The sequence below is a fragment of the Salvia splendens genome, chromosome 17 (assembly GCF_004379255.2).
Source record: "Salvia splendens isolate huo1 chromosome 17, SspV2, whole genome shotgun sequence".
NCBI classification, from domain to species: Eukaryota; Viridiplantae; Streptophyta; class Magnoliopsida; order Lamiales; family Lamiaceae; genus Salvia; species Salvia splendens.
Window position 1 is genome coordinate 2,525,847 of NC_056048.1, and position 19,968 is coordinate 2,545,814.

The window sequence follows — 19,968 nt, forward strand, 5'->3', positions numbered from 1 at the left end:
CGTCGGCTATAATCATGTTGTGTAATATAATACACGTGAACATGATGTCGGCGATATTATTCACGTACCACAGCCGAGCCGGGGCCTTCACAATGTTGAATCGAGCTTGAAGGACCCCGAAGGCTCTTTCGACATCTTTCCGCGCTGACTCTTGACGCTGCGCAAAAAGAACCCGTCTCGGGTCGTGCGGGTTGTGGAGCGTCTTCACGAACGTCGACCACCTTGGGTAGATACCATCGGCGAGATAGTAACCCATGCGGTATATATTTCCGTTGATGGTGAAGTCGATCGCCGGTGCTACACCATTCATCACATCATTGAAGAGTGGTGACGAATATAGCACATTCAAGTCGTTGTTGGATCCAGCAACGCCGAAATATGCATGCCAAATCCATAGGCGGTAGTCGGCGACCGCCTCAAGGATAAGCGTTGGGCCGCCGCCTTTGTGACCGCTCAAGTGTTGCCCCCTCCAAGCAGTCGGACAATTCTTCCACCTCCAATGCATGCAGTCAATGCTGCCAAGCATTCCGGGAAAGCCATGGACTGATTCATGAAGACGAAGCAACCGTTGGCAATCATCAGTGGTGGGTGCTCGAAGGAATTCATCCCCAAAAGCAGAACGAACGCCCTCGCAAAAATTCTTTAAACATAGGATTCCAGTGGACTCACCGATATGCAAATACTCGTCGAACATGTCGGCCGTTTGCCCAGTAGCGAGTTGTCGGATGGCACACGTACACTTCTGCAACGCCGTGATACTTTGCCGGCCGGCTGCATCTACACCTGTTTGAAAGTATTCAACACGTGCGGACAATGTGTTGACAATTCGCATGAACAAGCGCTTTGACATGCGAAAACGGCGCCTGAAGTAATCTGCCGGAAACCGCGGCTGGTCGGCAAAGTAGTCGGCAACGAGCCTTTCGTGGGCTCCCTCCCGGTCACGATGGATGTACCGTCGATTTGATCTGGTTCGTTGAGGAGGAGGAGCAGGGGTATTCGCCGCGACATATGCTTCGTAAGCGGCACGATGTTGTTCGTAGTATTCTTGTTCTTCGCGTTCCGCTTCCGCCATAATATGGGTGAAATCCATTTGAGATTTTGAGTGGGGGATGAATGTGTTGATAGTTTGTATGAGAATTATGAATGAGAGATGAATGAGAGATGATTTGATGTGATAAATGGATGATGAATGTGTGTATTTATAGATGATTTTGGAGAAAAAAAAATAAAAAAAAATCAAAAAAATTCAGAAAAAACGGAAAAAAAACGGCCATATTTTTGGGATTTGGAAAATATTTTTTTTTTATTTTTTAGCATTATTTATAATTAAATACCGATTTTAAAAAAAAAATAAAAAAAAGTTTAAACACAACGGCTATGCCGTTGACGAATGGGAGCGCGCCACGTGTGCGTCCGCTGGCACGGACGTGCTCGATACATCGAGCAGCGCCGTGCCAGCGGCGCGGCTGCAGCGGCGGCGGTCCTGCGCCTTGCCAACGGCGCGGACGGCGGTGGCGTCTTTCGCCACCGCTGCGGATGCTCTAACCATCTCGAAGTCAATAACCGAGTGTGATTTTGGTCAAACAAAAGCAAACATAAACCGAAAATCCCATCTTATCATCATCTCCATCTTCCCACCTTCCACCTCACCCAGCAATGCTCTCTCCCTCCCTCACCGCGCCTCCTTCCTCCTCCTCCTCCCCCGCCCTCCTCCCCTTCTCCCCTCTCCCCTCATTCCGCACCACCTCCTTCCCCCTCCTCTCCACACTCTCCACCTCCCGCAAGCCCCAATTCCGCCTCCACGCAATGATCGAGAAGGAAATCCCCGCGGCTGAGCGCCCCGCCACTTTCCTCCGCGGAATCGAATCAGGCGCCTCCAATTCCCCCGATTCCGTCCGCGGCAGGTTCGAGAAGATGATCAGGGAGGCGCAGGACAGCGTGTGCGCCGCCATTGAGGCCGCGGACGGCGGCGCCAGCTTCAAGGAGGACGTGTGGTCGAGGCCCGGCGGCGGCGGCGGGATCAGCAGGGTTTTGCAGGACGGCGCGGTGTGGGAGAAGGCTGGGGTGAATGTGTCCGTTGTTTACGGGGTTATGCCGCCTGAGGCGTACAGAGCGGCGAATCCTTCGCAGAATGGGGATGTTAAGCCTGGTCCTGTTCCGTTCTTCGCTGCTGGAATCAGCTCTGTAAATTTTTTTTCATACCTAATTTTACGTACGCTTAGATTTGTGATTTGATTTTGCAACTGTGTTTAATTGTATTTTCTCTTCTTCTTCAATAGGTTCTTCATCCGAAGAATCCTTTTGCTCCGACTTTGCACTTTAATTACCGCTATTTTGAGACTGATGCTCCTAAAGGTACCTCTGAAGATTCATCATTTCAATTGTCTTTGATCGCGTTTTCGTTTATAGGGTAAAGGGTCGATTTTGTCCAATTGTTGAAGACGTCTTCGTTTATAGGGTAAAGGGTTGTTGTCCCATTGTTAAAGACGTTTTCGTTCATAGGGTAAATTGTCGATTTTGTCATATTATTTAAGACGTTCTTGTTTATAGGGCATAATGATTACGGCTTAGTACCATTGTTTCGTTTTTTAGAAATTTATGGCGATCAGAATATCCACGTGGTGACCGAAATTATACGTCGATTGGGTAGTTGACGTGTAAATTGGATCGTCAATGTACAATTTCGGCTCTCACGTCTATATTTCAATCGTCTGCTTATTTTATTCTCAAAGATGAAACGATGGTCTGGTGTTGAACAGAATATTGCATCGAATGGATACTGACAGTTGTATAGAAGTTTAACCTTGCAATCGGTATAGATCCTAGCTGGAGTGAGAGGATTAACAACCTGGTTGTTGTGTTAATGTGGCTCATTCCGAGGGCTTTACCTTGATTTCAAGAGATTGTAGATTAAAAAATCGATCTTTATCTGAACTCTAGAGTATTCTAACGAGCTGGTGCTCAATGATGAGATGAACAGATGCTCTGGGAGCACCGAGGCAATGGTGGTTTGGTGGAGGGACCGATTTGACTCCTGCATACATTTTTGAGGAGGATGTCAAGCATTTTCATCAGGTATGAACATCAATATCTTCATAATTGGGCCATCTTGTGTTTGTTGCATCGATTGAAATAAGTGGCGTTTATATTGCATAATTTGTTGTACAAAATCCATGAGAACTTAAAGCATATACCTTAGGGTCATGGACAGCATATATTAATAATAGAACTGATAAAAAAATGCTAACCAGTCAATCTTATGTGCATATTATAGGTCCAGAAGAATGCATGTGACAAGTTCAATACCGATTTCTATCCTCGATTCAAGAAATGGTGTGATGATTATTTCTACATTAAGGTATGGCTTCTTTGAACTGCTATTTAGTTTAACGTTGATTGGATATATAATCGATAAATTGAAGCTCCCATCGCATCAATGATCTATTTTCCCTTCTCAATTTGGTTGATGATCTGTGAGCCAAACTTCATACAATGATAATAATATTCACTTGGCCTTAAAGCTCGTAGGTTTATATTCTTGTTGCATTTCTATAATTAATCTTAAGGACCATTTTAAACATATTACTTATGAAAAGTAATCCATGGTTGAGATACAAAATTTACTTAGTATTTTAATCATTCTTTCATATTGTAAAATACATAAGTTAAGTTTATACAAAGTTCACAGTGAAATAGAGAATTCTGCAAATGAATTTTTATTACTAATCAATGGAAATCGACCATCGTCTACTCTTAAATATGTCTATATATAGGAGTATAAAAGAACTTTGAAGGAAGCAATTATAATATTCTAAACAGCACTAAATCTGACCTCAAATAGTGTTTATCTATTTCGATGTTTGCTAAGTCTGTCTGTTTCAATGTTTTGTGCAGCATCGTGGTGAGAGACGTGGTCTTGGTGGTATATTTTTTGATGATCTGAATGCATATGATCAAGACATGCTTCTCTCCTTCGCTACCGGTATTTCATACAAAGACGGTCCATATTAAGCTTTTATTTCTATCATGTAGTAATAGCCAAGTGCTAACGGTTCTCATATCTTGTTTATCAACCAAGGAAGTGATTTTTTTAAGACTTGTGTATTTTTGAACTACTGTAGAGTGTGCGAATTCTGTGATTCCAGCATATCTACCCATCATAGAAAAGAGGAAGGACACGCCATTTACGGACAAAAACAAGGCGTGGCAGCAGCTACGTCGAGGGCGCTATGTAGAGTTTAACTTGGTAAGTTAAAGCCGAATGTTGATTGAAGAAGATAACAAGTCAGTTTCTGTTCTAACTGGTAGCTCTTTGCTTGTGAAGGTCTATGATCGAGGAACTACATTCGGCCTCAAGACCGGTGGGAGGATTGAGAGCATACTCGTGTCACTTCCGTTGACTGCGCGATGGGAGTATGACCATGTAAGCTACTTGTTACTCTTTGTTATTTGGTGCGTGAATGAATGAGTGATGATTAAATGAGTGGAAAATTGTGGTTTCAGCAACCGGAAGAAGGTAGCGAGGAATGGAAGCTTCTGGACGCGTGTATCAACCCGAAGGAGTGGATCTAAGTTTTATTGTAGAGAGAGATGTTTGTGCTTGTTTGTTTGTTTGTTTGTTTGTTTGTTTGTTTGTTTGTCTTCTTGTTTTTGCTATTGTAGTAGGCTTTCCTTTAGGTCCATTTTCTGAGTAGCTGCTTAACTCTTTTTGGTAATAAAAGAGGAATATCTTTTTCTGGGTTTTTTGCTTCACAAAGGATGTGTAATAAGACCATGTTGCTGGAATGATGAAGAAAATGCATAAGCAGAGAAGTTATAAAGAAAGAAACAGAACTAATCCTCACAAAATCTGATCCCTTGGATCATATTTCGATTTATGTGCGTCATCCTTGCATATGGATCATGCTAAATTGCGGAATTGACAAGCTAAGCAGGTGCGGGCACAGAAACAGGAGATAGGGGCGGTGGCAACGTTGCTGACTCGCTGTAACAGGAGGTGGAGGGTCTCTCGTTGGGGTTCCGGGGCGAGCCATCCGTAGCTCTCACATGACCAAGCCAGAACAGAGAACAAAGCTAGTATAAAGAACAGAGAACTAATAATCCACAACTAAAAAGGCAGTATTTATAAGGACGGTACAAGAATCCTAAACCTATTCAAACTCAAACAAATATTTGGCAATTATCCTAACAAACTACTAAAAAACATGAAAATAAACTAAATATAAAGATGGACAATCATCCAAACAATCATCTGATAATCGTAGGCAATGTCAACAAATTACATGCCCCTTTTGGACCAATCTTAACTAGGACAAGCTGTGAATCTGTTATATGCACAAATCCACAAAACTAGTGAAAATAAGTCTCAATTGCACTATATTATCTCAAAATAGCCACAAAATTCATCTGATATTAATCATAAAGCAAAATAAAAAAACTGCAGAACGACAAGAGCAACAATCCGTTGTAGTACTCCACGGCATTCCGTTTAAAAGACCGGAATCTGACTGTGCACACCATGGAAAAAAAAACTGTGAATCCTACGACGAATACTATCTCTTTACACATAGAAACGCTGGAACAAAACGATGATCGCAACTCTAACTGTGGTGTCCCGAAGTTTCCTATGCGTGCAAACCATTCCCGTTGCAGTAAATTCCATCTACTAAAGCCCCGTTTGTTAGCGTTGTTGCATTCTCGTAGAAATGTGGTTTTATTGGTGACGAACCGTTGCTGCTCAGCCTGCATGTTCTCGATGAACCTTTCTTCAAAAGAGCATCCAGCTGACCGCAAGCTGCTGCCACGAGCCCTGTTGCCAAACGAAGTTCCAGTCAGTGTAACATATTTTTCGTAGGAGATATATGGCGAATGCAACGAAAAGGTACCTGAAAACAAGGGGGAGGGCTTTCCTGGTCTCGACTTGAACTCTGGGTGAAATTGAACGGCGATGAAGTACGGATGGCTATGTAGCTCAACAATCTGCAGTAGAAAGTTAATAATAATCAAACTCTAACATCCGAAAACAGCTTCAAGTAGTTGGCAACGAATGCCTAGACGAAAGAGCTACCTCCATACGACAACCACTTTCGTCTTTTCCAGTAAACGAGAGGCCAGCATCTTCCAGTTGCGGCACCATATCGGGATTTACCTAGACGAGGTTAAGTTAAAATGTCAGTAATAAACCTTTAAGGAATGTGATCGATTTACTGATGATTTTCACGCACCTCGTATCTGTGGCGATGTCTCTCATCAACAAAACTCACGTTCCCATATCTGAAAGTTAGCAAACAGTTATATATGCAGGGCTTGTAGAGAGAGAAGGACGGGGAGCGAACATGCAAAAACTTACAGTTTCGTGGATTTACTGGAGGTGCACTGGAAGTATGTCCTCCTTGATCCGAGACGCATAGTGCCTCCCATGTGCGTCTTTGAGCCCTGTTATACGACACCATCACGAGATTAGATAAAACGATGAAAATCAAATAAATTAAGCATTCTCCATATAATTGTATCATAACTAACCTCTGGCATGAAAATAACACAAGGATTCTTAGTGTTCGGGTCGAATTCAGTGCTGTTTGCATTCTTCAGGCCAAGGACGGATCTTGCAAACTCAATGACAGCAGTTTGCATTCCTAGGCATATTCCGAGATACGGGACTAGGTTTTCGCGGGCATACTTGGCAGCCAGGATTTTTCCCTCAACTCCTCTGTCTCCAAAGCCTCCGGGAACTAGAATGGCGTCCGCCCCCTATAAAGCAATAAATTTGTCGATGAGCTGACGAAGAAGTACAAGTTGCTCGGTTTATTAAGTATAGACAAGGCGGACCTTTAACAATTTCCACGCTTTTTTGTAAGAATCCGGGTTCTGCAAGTTGACATGGCCAAGCTGTGAGATAAAAGATCAAGAGACTGGAAAATAGCAGAAGCAAAACGAAGTTAACCTCTTGTAGAGTTGCATCTTCAAGATCGCAAGCTGGGACCCAATCGACGCATAGTTTCCTATGGAATGCAACGGAAGCGTGCAAAAGAGCCTGCAAACAGTTGGCAGTGTAAGCATTAGCGAATTCCAATCTCACTAACAGATAACATCGTGTGAAGTTGACATCGTCTATGTATGATGCACGCAGCTATGACGATGCTTCTGCAATCTTCAAAGCTCATTTCACATGGCGTAAATACGAGAGACTAGACAAGGGAATGATCGTACCTTCAGCACAGAAAGATAAGAATCTGAAAGTACGGTGTATTTTCCTACCAGAGCGATTCTGACCTGTGAAAAAAAAGTGTGGTATTCAAAACCCGGAAGGCCACTCGATCACTTAAAATCGAAATTTGAATAATGACGAGAACGTACAGTATCGGTTAACCTATCAGAGAGATCTGCCCTGGCTGTCCAATCCACAAGAGCTGGTACCCTATTCTCACTGGACAAAGTATACAAAGAATTAAGACCGAAAACAGGAAAAAACTCGGAAAATTTCCTAGCAACAAAAAATCATAAATGAAGAACACTAGGGTAGCTAGACGAACCAGTTGAGGTTCAAGACTTTCAGAATTGCCTCATGAGCCTTCTGATCCTGAAATATAAAAATAATAGAACCTACGTTAATAGACTATATAATTCGAAGCAGACGTCATGTGAAGGTGCAACGATACATACTCTCAAAAGTAAAGGTACACGCCAGATGTTGGAAACATCGTAGAGGGTGATGATGTTATCTCTCTGGAAAGGAAGAAACACATTGGTATTTAGCTTATATTTCGATTTGATCTAGCATGTAAGCTGCACGAACATGAATATTACAATGGTTACGGTACCTGGACATGGCAAAAACTAGAGAGCTTCTCCTTGATGGTTTCATCAAGTTCCTACAAAACAAGGCAAATTTTTAATGGAAGATACAGAAGGAGGTAGAAATTTGTGTTTCCCCCATAGAAGGGAGGGATAGGGAGAGGGAAGGAGAGAATACCGTTGTGCTGCGACATGCGAGAATATCTGGAGATAGACCCAAGCTTCGTAATCCTCTAACACTGTGTTGAGTTGGCTTTGTTTTCTGCTCAATGTGACATCCCCATGTTATACAAAGAAATTTAATTATGAAAAAGACATTAAAGGAAATCCCTAGCAAACAAACGGATACCTGCTCGCCAACGACACTTAGAACCGGCACCAAGCTGACATGTATCAAGCAAAAATTTCCATGGCCTGGAAAGGTAGCAATAGCATTGATGATTTTGTGCTACATATATACTTTCATGAGCAAGAAACTTAAAACATAAATCTCATTTCTTACCCACACGATGCGAAAACTGCCCAAGAGCCTCGATGAATGGCATTGATTCAATATCCCCTGCAGCAAGAACTTTGTTGAGAGAAAACAAACTCCATGAAAAAACCAGCTACCAAACCAATTTAAATGAGAAGTTACCAATGGTTCCACCCAATTCGATAACACAAACATCAGCCGGGCCATCTTTGCCGTCCACTGGAATAGCAGCTGCTCGCTCAATCCACTCTTGAATGGCGTCGGTTATGTGAGGCACGACCTGAAAAAAAAGTGATCTTGAATGTGAAAATTGACACTCCAAAAGTTACCATAATGAAGAAAGCTGCACGAACCCAAACAACGCACCTGAACCGTTTTCCCAAGATAGTCCCCCCTTCTCTCCTTGTCAATAACAGCCTATAAATCCACAAACCAGAGCAAAACATCAAGTCAATTATTCGGTAACAAACTTGAAAAGTAAACGAAAAACCGAGAAATCAGTCTAAACACTTGCCTGGTAAATTTTTCCGGTAGTTATATTATTGTCTTTAGTCAGTTTTAAATCCAGAAACCGCTCATAATTTCCAAGGTCCAAGTCCACCTTCACAAAAAATCTCAAGTCATTTTCAACAGAAACACACCTCTCTCCTTCCAACCAAAGCAAAATTTAAAAGACAATGTTCACCAAAAAAGCAATTGACTTTCAACAGCCAAACAAAAAAGCATAAAATATAACAATTAAACAAATAAAAATGAAACAATAGTGAATTCTAACCTCTCCACCGTCGTCTAACACATACACTTCACCGTGCTCAATAGGAGACATGGTCCCAGCATCGCTGTTGAGATAAGGATCTGAGCAAAGAGGGAAAAAGGAGAAAACAATGAGAAAAGAAGCAAACATAGCACACCTCAAGGAGAGACGATATAACCAAGGCATAGTTAATACTAAATCTTAACACAAAAGGCTAGTAATGGCTCTGCTATTAGCAGTAAAATACACACACACACACACATAAAACACACATATATACATATGTATGCATTGCATCGATGAAAAGAGGGAAAATGAGAAAAGGGGAGGAAGAAAGAACCGATTTTTATGGAAGGAAAGACGATATAACCAAGGCATAGTTAATAAATCTTCACACACCAAATCATTGAGAAGCAAGAAACATAGAAAAACTGTGGCAAAAGGCTTCCAACAATGGCTCTGCCTCTGCTATTAGCACTAAAACACATAAGTACGCATTGCATCGATGAAAATGAGGAAAAGGGAGGAAGAAAGAACCGATTTTTATGGAAGTGACGCGAAGGCCGCAGGCTTTGAGGATGAGGCCGATGCTGCTAGCGGTGACGCCTTTGCCGAGGCCGCTGACGACTCCTCCGGTGACTAACACATACTTCATTTCTCCTCAAAATGAGACGAGAGAGGGAGAGAGGGGAAAAGGGTTATCTACACACAGTGATATACAAAAGAGAGAGAGAGTATTGGGGGTTTGGCGAAGGAGGCAATGGCGGCTATATAAAGAAGGCCCAATGTAAAGAAAAATTAAATTAAATGAAATCAGGTTACACTTTTTAGTTTTTCCCCCCTCTCTCTCTCTAGGTTGAGACCACTACCCACCAAACCAATCAGGTTACACTTTTTAGTTTTTCCCCCCTCTCTCTCTCTAGGTTGAGACCACTACCCACCAAACCAACCTACCAAGCTCAGCAACGCAAAGCATTCTTGTGAATCTTCGTCATCATTTAGCAAACACCCAAAACCTCGGCGCCAACGATGTGTCCTAATCACGCTAGATTTTGCGTGTTGTGTAAATTTAATTAATGGTGTTTAAATATGAATATTTTATTTTTTTAGAAAAAAAAGGGTGGAGAGTGGAGTAGAGCGCGTCAGTCTGCAGATGCTCTGCCTTTCGATTTCACCAATAAAGATTCAATTTTGACTCATCAACTCACCGCCTCACGCAGAAATGTTATTGCTAGTTTTGTTCGTTATTTCAGTTCGTTGCCCTGAAAAGGGGGGAAAGTGGTTCACTCCCATTTCACTAGGGATTGCAAATTGTGTGAATCGTTATCTTGTCAATACGATAACATGAGCATTCAATAAACTCAATTCAATAGAGTTTTGGCCTAAAAAAAATTATCAAAAATTTTAATTTGATTTACACAATTCAAAATCTAGTACTCCATATATAATAAAAATTTAATGTTATACTCCCTCCGTCCCGAGCTACTCGCTCATTTCCTTTTCGGCACGGAGATTAAGGAATGAGTGTATAGGAAAGTCAAAAATGACGGCTATAGGTAAAAATTTTTACTAAAAATGGAAAGAGTGCAAGTAACTTTGGACGCCCAAAAAGGAAATACGTGCGAGTAGTGCGGGACGGAGGGAGTACTAAAGTAGAGAACGACTCCATTCAATTAAGTCTGACCTATAATAAGTTATTAAAAATTTGGATTTGATTTACATAATTCAATCTAGTAATATATGATTAACATTTGATCTTATACTACCGCAAAGAACGACTCAATTCAATAAAATCTGATCTAAAATAACTTATTAAAACTTTTGATTTGATTTACATAATTCAATCAAGTAATATATGATTAAAATTTGATATTATACTAAAGTAGAGAAGACTCAATTCAATACAATCTGATCTTAAATAGCTTATTAAAACTTTTGATTGATTTACATAATTCAAAATCGAGTAATATATGATTAAAATTTGATATTATACTATAGTAGAGAATGACTCAATTCAATAAAATCTGACCTAAAATAATTTAATAAAATATTTGATTTGATTTACATAATTCAAAATCCAATAATATATGTTTAAAATATGATATTATACTAAAGTATAGCGATTGTGTGGTTGATGGCATTTAAAGTTATTGAATAAGTTCATAAGTAGTAGTATTATGTAAAGTTATGCATTTTAGTATCGTTATATAAAGTTAGAATTGATTTTTATTAAGTTGGTTGATCATAAGATTATTGCTTGAAACAAAATCACATCTCTTTACATCTCATTTTTAACAAAAATAATTATTACATTACGTTGTACTCATTCCCACAGGTATGGTAACTAAATACTCCTAATTTAAATTGGTTGATTTTGTAGACAATTACAATTATCTTTCATGTTTGTATGGAAATTAAAAGATTATTGTACTAATATAGATGCAAATGACAAATATAATTGGGTAGTACTAAAAAATAATAGTACAATAATATATATCAAAGCATGATATAAACTTTGTCCAAGATCTCCTCATTTATTTAGAACAAGTGAATAACAATGACAAATTGTAGAATGATTAAGCATAGCCTATAAATACACAAATAAATAGTAAATGGTTTGTATATTTAGGGTTTGATTTCAATTTCCAAGTATTGCCTTTTTCCTTGTTTATAAAACACTCCTCCCTTTTTATTTTCTAGAACTTCCGCCTCTTTCATTCTCTTTTTCGTTTTTCTACTTTATTTGAATTTGATTTCTTTTGCAAAATTGGCAAAATTGAGTCAATATTTAATGCAAGAATAAAATTATTACTTAAAAAAATGTAAAACGTATATAATTAAAATTTGCACGACACAATTAGTCTTGTATTTGACACTAAGCTATATAGTACGTAGTAGTATATGTTAAAGTCAACAAAAGGATATAAAATGGATATAAAGTTTAGAAATTTAGGCATAAGTAGTTCCATCAATCAGAATATATAAACAACGAATCAATGGTCTAACTTGATTATGAAAATGAAAAAGTACTTACGTCAAACTTTAAAAATGTCATAAAAGAATAGTATGTTCGACCGTTTACAGCCATTCATCCCAATACATGATTACCACATTTTAATACTACTAATTTCAACCACAAAGTAGTGATTTTAGTAGCTATTTTGTCCCTCGCCTATTGTATACTGTACTCTTAGTTCTAGAAACTTTACAAAGGTTAGATAGAGTCGTCCGACCCCACCGTCTACCCTTGATGCTATCGTAAAATTCTATTAATCGATCCAACAATTTACGTCAGTTGCACCTCTGTCCTCGTGACATCTTCACTCTAACCCTTATAGTTACTACTATTAACTATTCATTTTTGGATTGCCGAACGTCATTTTAACGGCAAAATTGATTTCTCTTGTTGTGTTCGTCTTTATTTTCGTTGCAACATTTGTACTTTATACGGCATATTATAATTGTTTTTTTCCACTTATTATTATAGTACAAAAATTTATTGGTGTTTTCTCTTTTTCAAAGTTCTCCAATTGCTTGCTTAAATTTATTTTGTTTTGTGTAAAGATAATAGGGTTTTTACGGGAAATAAATTTTGAATTAGTCAGAAAAGTATTGGCATTGAAGATTGATGGTTGGTCCTAGAATAAAATAGACTGCAAAGTTTATAGGTCATTGCAGCAAAAGGCAATTCCGTCGCTTTGGTGGCCCCACACTTCGGCGCGGCATCATGTGAGGAGGTTCAATCAGGGTACGCAGTAGCCCGTTAAAGGGGAGGCCTTAACCTACTGGCTGCCAGAAGCCAATCTCCCAATGGCTCACACTTGTGCCGTTAAGGGGAGGCCTTAACCTACTGGCTGCCAGAAGCCTATCTCCCAATGCATCACACTTGTGCCTGAGAGATGGAAGCAACTACACGACAGCAGTGGGATTCGAACCCAGACTTATTGTAGCAAGATCTGCCCGTCCGTTGCCAACTGCGCTACGCCTCTACAGGCATCAAAGTTTATAGGTCATTGTCCGATGAATAGGGGAAATGTAGAGTCAATCGTTACAGAGAACATGGCATCTTGATTATATACAATGCGAGAAAAAAAAATCGATCATACAAATTTTGTTTCCTGAATTTTATTACTCCTACTTACTATAGTAAAAATGGGACCACTTATTTCCACCCATAACCTACCAAAGATGGATTATAAAACAAATTGGTGGGATAATATTGTTAAAGTACCCATGGTCCTCAATTTTAATTTTTAAGTTTGTAGTTACTACTTATGCGTAGACTACAACTTGACCAACAGTCCAACCTAGTACCAGGAGTTAGGTCTCTATTTTACCATTAGATAAATGACAAATTTGAGTAATTTAACATTTGTATATTTAATTTCTACGTTCAATGAAAAAAAGACAAATTTGTTGACAAAAAGAAACAAAAGTTTCATAAAAATACAGACAGAACCATAACAATTATACAAGTTTCACGGACTACTTTATCTATCACCAATTAATTTCAATAGGAACTTCTTCTGTCATGGTTTTAAGGACATAAAAAAAAGACTTGAAAATTTTGAAAATATAAAAATAAAAATTTAGGACATATTATCTTAATCTTTTGTCTTTTTAAGATGCCTGCTTTCATTTGCATCCCTAAAGTGGGACACCTAAACTGATAACAAGCATCAGTAGTATTTTTAGAAACACAAATTAACATTCTTAATTGCACTAAAAATCTCACCTGATCGTTCTTTTTTTAGTTTAAACAGTTTAATATCTAATTCTAACAGTAATTGTGAAAAATAAAATAAAAGATGTTTCAGTACGAGGAATCAGGCGGCAAAGACATCGTAGGAGGGGCAAGTTGGTTTGACAGCCATGAAAGAAAAATCCTATGTTTTTGGAAACACCTTGGAGGTGTCAATGTAGATGTATATAGTTGGAATTTGGTTGGGATAAACCATTGTGCTAATACAAATATGAAGTGTGAATGTGAGGTGTTTGAAAAGAGTGGATATTCCCAAATAGATTAAGTTGTGGATAGCATAGAAAAGAAAAAGAGAGAGATAGAGAGATTTGGTCAAAGTTGGAGAAGATAAAAAGTGACTAGATCCATACATTAGAAGAAAAAGCCACCAAACACGAATGCATACATGGCCCATTGCTTACTTAATTCACGTAATCTTTTATTAATTTCTCATGTTCGAAAGTAGCGGCTGGTTGTTTCTAGTTTTTGGTTTAGACTTTAGAGTATCCACAATAGCAATAGCCCAGCCATAGCCTAGCCACAAACCTCTCCCTACATCATCAGCACTAAAAACTCTTCCTGTCATATCATCAGGACAAGCAACTGGACAAGCAATAGGCTAGCCACAATAAACAAAATTATAAAAATAACAATCACACAAAATACGGAATTCAGCTTACGACACAGATACATGAAAATGCAATAATTTTATTTAAATTTAAAAAAAGTACATTAAAAAAAAATTACATAATTAAAAAAAACTAACGTCGTGCAGTCCTCCGCGCCCACAACTCTTCAATTAAATCATTTTGGAGTCGAATATGAGCTTCCACTTGGCGCATGTCGGCATTTGCTTGGAGGCGGTCGGCTTCATCGTGAGGTACCCCAACTAGTCAGTTGTACACCTTCATCTTCGACAATCATGTTGTGCATGATAATACAGGCGTACATTATATCAGCAATGCAGTCGACGTGCCACAAACGCTTTGGACCCCTAATTGCCGCCCATCGAGACTGGACCACACCAAATGCGCGCTCCACGTCCTTGTGCGCCGACTCCTGCCGTTCCGCAAAGTAGGTCTTCCTCTCATCTGATGCGCATCTGATCGTCTTCACAAAGACGGTCCACCTAGGGTATATCTCATCCGCCAAGTAGTAGCCCATATCATGCTGGTTCCCGTCGGCGATAAAACTGATGGTCGGACCGACGCCGTGGCACTGCTCGTTGAAAAGGGGCGACGAGTTGAGGACGTTGAGGTCGTTGTTCGACCCGGCTACCCACCCCAAAATATGCATGCCAAATCCACAGCCGGTATTTAGCTACTGCCTCGAGGATCATCGTGGGATTCTTTCCCTTGTAGCCGGTCGTGTAGAACCCTTTCCAGACAGCGGGGCAGTTTTTCCACTCTCAATGCATACAATCTATGCTGCCTAACATACCCGGGAACACATGCTTCTCCCCGTGCATTTGTATCAGCTCCTGGCAGTCTTCGGGGGTAGGGCTTCGAAGGTACTGTTCATGGAATATTTCAACCACGCCCTGATAAAAATACTTCATACATTCAAGGGCAGTCGTCTCACCGATCTGGAGGTACTCGTCCCACATGTCTGTCCCACCTCCGTAGGCCAACTGTCTGATTGCCGCAGTGCACTTTTGAATAGGTGTGTGGTCAAGTCTGCCAGCCGCATCGTGCCTGAAGCGGAAACACATATATCGACGCTCCAAAGCGTCAACAATACGCATAAACAGGGCCCTGCTCATCCTAAAACACCGCCTGAAAAGGTTGGCGTTAAACCACGACTCCGGTGCGAAGTAGTCTTCATATAGCCGCTGATGTGCAGCTACGTGATCCCGCTCAATCACTGCTCGGCGGTGGACAACGGGTCGAGGTCGAGGTACTGCCGGCTGCAAGGCCCTTTGTATCAGACGGTTTATCTCATGGGACGTACAGGCCTCCAACTCTTCGTTCATTCACCGTTCGTACTCTTCAGCATCCCCACCACCACTACCACCCGCGTTACTCATTTCGCATTGTTGATCTTGTACAGAAATTAAGATAGAGAGAAAACTCGTTAAAACAAGTGGTGCGAATGAAAATGACGTGCAAATCGCGTATATATAGTGTTTCGAAAATTAAATAAAATTAAAAATAAAAAATCGGCTGGCCGATCGCTCGCCGATCGGGAGCCTGCAATGGCGGCCAGCCGATCAGCGAGCCCCCGGGAATCGGCGTGCGCTCGCCGATTTGGCGTTCGCCTGCTGCAATGGTTCGGCGAGCGGACCGGCCAGCGCCGGGAATCGGCTAGCCGGTCCGCTCGCCGCCATTATGGATGCTCTATACCAACGATTGATGGTGGGCCCCACCCACCCCCTAATCCTCTGTCACTTTGCACCTGCCTTGGCCGGGCCAGTTCTGGCAATGCGACTCGGGCTCGACCTAGTGAAATTAACTCTCTCCCAATGCAAACCAAACCTCCAATTGCGCTACTCAATTCCCTAGGCTTTGACGAAACAACAACCAGCAAGTGTGTGTGTGTATGTGTGTGTGGGTGAGAGAGGGGGAGAGACGTGGCGCTTATCCATCCACACACGCCTGCGGCTGGCGCGCCGCTTGGGTGCAACCGTCATCGTCGATGTCAAATGGCAACTAACGCCCGCGGGGCCCACCAAGGGAGCGACACACGTCAGATCTACGTGGTATCCACATCAGATCTGACGTTACACACAAACAAGAGAGAAGAGGATGTGTTTTTTTACGGTTGTTGGTTGGTTGAATCATTCGAGGGGTGGTCTCTCCCTCGCCTTGTTTGCGGGCCCCACACACACTCACACACACTGCTACTATTATCTGCTGTTATCTATCTAAATCACAAATTTCCTTATTACAAACATTAATCTACATTATCTACTTAAACATTACTCCTATCCAATTTCCTTATTACAAACATTAATCTACATTATCTACTTAAACATTACTCCTATCCTTCTACTGCCGGCTCTCTTATAATCAATTCTCATTCTCTCTCTAGGCCCCACGCCTTTACCAAAGTGTGAATCCCTTGAAAATGAGACATGCTCTCTTTTTTCACCCACCAAACCCCACTTGCCCTTTGCCAACTTTCATTCTCCCCTAACCTCCAAATCTTTCATTTCACCTTTCTTTCAATTATGTCATGTAATTTCTTTCATTCATGAATTTTGGATTTCACTAATCAATATAAGAAGTCAAGATCTAAACAGTCATGGTGTGATCAGAATTTTTTGTTTTCAACGTGATTGGGACTGTATATGTTGTCGATAGTTTTACAATATAGATCATATTATGTTTCAGCTGTTGAGTTACTCTTATTGTTTTTAAAAAATACAAAAGGGGTTACAGTTACAAACCTACATGTGAATCGAAGTCTAGTCAGTACTTGAGAGTATAGAGTATGCATTCAGACGACTACTAATGTTTTGTTAGAAAAAATATCTTGATATATTATTAGGCATTTTTTAAATTTGGGTATGTCGTTGCTTGTGCTATATTGAAATTTGAAATTAACTGAGACTTCATAAATCTATTATTTGGGTAGTCTTCTTTCATTACCAATTGTGTTGTTGAACTTTTGCATTTAACTATCTGAATCAAGAGTTTTCTATAGTTCAAGTTGCAATTGAGGAGACATGATAATAATATTAAAAACATGAGAGGACATCTCATGTAACACCCCTACTTGACCGGATAGGATACGCTATGATTTTACTATATTAATATATGGCGAATATTCAAATATTGCAGTATGATGTACATATGGAATACCAAATTTCAAATATTTAAACTTTCAAATATCTACAAACATTCACACTTAACTATAATGGTGTGTTAAACTGTTTACTTAATACTATTACTTAACCTATGAAACTTTAACACATCGGTGTTATTCAAAAGTCATCAATCAATTTAGAATTTTAACATCCGGAAGATATTTATGTGTAAATATCTAAAAGATAATTTTGTTACTCCCTTTGTCCAACAAAGATTGCCTCATTTTTCCATTTATGTCCGTCTCACAAAATTTGTCATATTTCACTTTTTACCATTTTTTATATTGGACATCATTTTCCACTAACGCATTTCTACTCACATTTTATTATGAAACTAATATATAAAAGTATGACTCACATTCAACTAACTTTTTCAACTCATTTTTCATTACATTTCTTAAAACTCGTGTCCGATCAAATTGAGACCGTCTTTATGGTACTGAGGGAGTACTATGATACGATTATTATTATTAATATTATTTAGTTAGTTAGTTAATTATGGATTTGCATATCTTTTCATATCTTTTATCTTGCTCATTAAGTTAGTATCCACTATTATAAATAATGGACATTGTTATTCATTTCAATCATTCAAGAAATATCAAATTATAATAATTTCCCTATTTTATCGTCTTCTTTATTTTTCGCAAACCCTAGTTTGGAGCTGATCCCGGGGAAAGCCCGGGACGTCCACTTTTATTCCTCCGTCGCCGACCTCTCGTCGTCGCCGGAATCTTGTTAGGGGATTGCACCCTTAACAATTGGTGCTTTCATTGAGAGCTCACCCGCCAGTTCATGTTGTCATGTCCTACAACTACGCCGCCCACCACCGTACACAACCACCACCCGATGCGGAGTTTCCCTACTGGCTAGCCCAGCCACACAACTTCCACAACGCCGTCCAGCCATGGCAGCAGTCGTACCAATTCGGTGTGCCCTTGTGGAAGGAACCGACGCTGCACAACCAGCCCCCACGCCCGAACACCCAACCCTGGCAGCAACCACCCGATCCGCCAGATTGGCAACACAACCCACAACCGCAGCAGTCAGCTTCACAAGAGCAGGATTGTCAGTCGTTCGGAGGTCGTACGGAACCGATGTGTTCCCTGCCGGCGGTAACAGACTCGGTGTTGTCGTCGGTCATCGAATCACCGCCCCTGGACCCAATTAAAGTAATGTTCGAACATATGATGGCAGGTATGGCGAGATTGGAGCGCGTATGGACGAGATTGACGGACAGCAGCACGCATACCACGAACAACCATCCTACTGGCCGGTTACAGCTGCTGCCCTGCAGCCGCCCTTCACCTACACCGATCCATATAGTCAGTCGCCGTCCTACACTGATCCCTATAGTCAGCCGTAGTACTACACCGAGCCCCACACGCAGCTGAGTCCAGCACCCACTCAACCGGCTGGCCGCCAACACTCACCGTCCTGCTGGTGTCCACCGACAGCCACGTCGCTGCCCACTGCTGTTATCCCGATCTCAACCCCTGCCAATGGGTTTGCTGAAATCCAACATTTGTCGCGTCCGCCGCAGCATGCCCAATTTCAGATTTTCGCTGAACCTATCTCTGTTTCCAGTGACGTAGAGATGCCGATCATGGAAGAGGTTCGGACAGAAGAATTGCATCCGATTGAGGTGATAGACGAGGAGGATGGCTCCATCGAGGATGGTTTGATTATTCCACCGAGAAGATTCTAGATTCTTCCGCTGGTGTTTGTGGAGTTGAAAAGGCTGAGAAGGAGACGAAACCCAGACAGGATCACAAGCGCGAGGAGGAACAAGTTCAAGGGCAGTTTGAGTGCTCGATGCAACTAAATGCTTTTCCAATCAAGCTTCTTCAAGCTAAGGTTGATTTGGGCAATTCCATGAGGTACAACGCGTCAATGGAATTATTGAGTGATTCATCACATGTTAAGAATGTTGCAAATATGAATCATCGATTAACATCACTCGATGCCAATGCCCGGTTGATTCCTCCGTAAAATGACACTCTATGCTTGAGCATTCATGGACGCATTCACAAGATTTTAGAACTGAATTATCATGTCCATAAGGGTCATCCCTTTGTGATTTTTGATGGAGATAATGCAGGGAGACGCTCAACTATTCGGTGTATGTTTGACCCAGGAGGATTCCTCGACGCTCATCATTGCTTCATGGTTCCCACCTTGAGGACAATGTGGATTTTAACCGTGGGGGAGTTGATACGATTATTATTATTAATATTATTTAGTTAGTTAGTTAATTATGGATTTGCATATCTTTTCATATCTTTTGTCTTGCTCATTAAGTTAGTATCCACTATTATAAATAATGGACATTGTTATTCATTTCAATCATTCAAAAAATATCAAATTATAATAATTTCCCTATTTTATCGTCTTCT

General features: G+C 40.6%; 2 protein-coding genes across 3 annotated transcripts; one reads left to right on the plus strand and one right to left on the minus strand.

The window, feature by feature from the left end:
• Positions 1–1,605: 1,605 nt before the first annotated feature.
• LOC121775121 (oxygen-dependent coproporphyrinogen-III oxidase, chloroplastic-like) lies at positions 1,606–4,742 on the plus strand. Its single transcript, XM_042172102.1, has 8 exons — positions 1,606–2,184; positions 2,280–2,355; positions 2,981–3,075; positions 3,275–3,358; positions 3,895–3,982; positions 4,122–4,246; positions 4,325–4,423; positions 4,504–4,742. The coding sequence occupies exons 1-8, from the start codon at positions 1,657–1,659 to the stop codon at positions 4,570–4,572; spliced, it is 1,164 nt and encodes a 387-aa protein (XP_042028036.1). The 5' UTR covers positions 1,606–1,656; the 3' UTR covers positions 4,573–4,742.
• A 480-nt stretch (positions 4,743–5,222) lies between these two features.
• On the minus strand, positions 5,223–9,778 carry LOC121775536 (CTP synthase-like). 2 transcript variants are annotated; one of them, XM_042172622.1, is made up of 21 exons: positions 9,561–9,778; positions 9,045–9,124; positions 8,784–8,870; positions 8,636–8,686; positions 8,432–8,549; positions 8,297–8,353; positions 8,144–8,208; positions 7,973–8,056; positions 7,821–7,871; positions 7,663–7,725; positions 7,533–7,579; positions 7,357–7,426; positions 7,210–7,272; positions 6,944–7,033; positions 6,829–6,867; positions 6,523–6,750; positions 6,350–6,435; positions 6,225–6,273; positions 6,068–6,148; positions 5,886–5,979; positions 5,223–5,809 (listed from the first exon to the last, which is right to left on the minus strand). In XM_042172622.1, the coding sequence occupies exons 1-21, from the start codon at positions 9,676–9,678 to the stop codon at positions 5,625–5,627; spliced, it is 1,806 nt and encodes a 601-aa protein (XP_042028556.1). In that variant the 5' UTR covers positions 9,679–9,778; the 3' UTR covers positions 5,223–5,624. The 2 variants fall into 2 exon arrangements, with proteins under 2 accessions (XP_042028556.1, XP_042028557.1); XM_042172623.1 differs by lacking the exon at positions 9,561–9,778 and adding an exon at positions 9,364–9,368.
• Between the last annotated feature and the right edge of the window lie 10,190 nt (positions 9,779–19,968).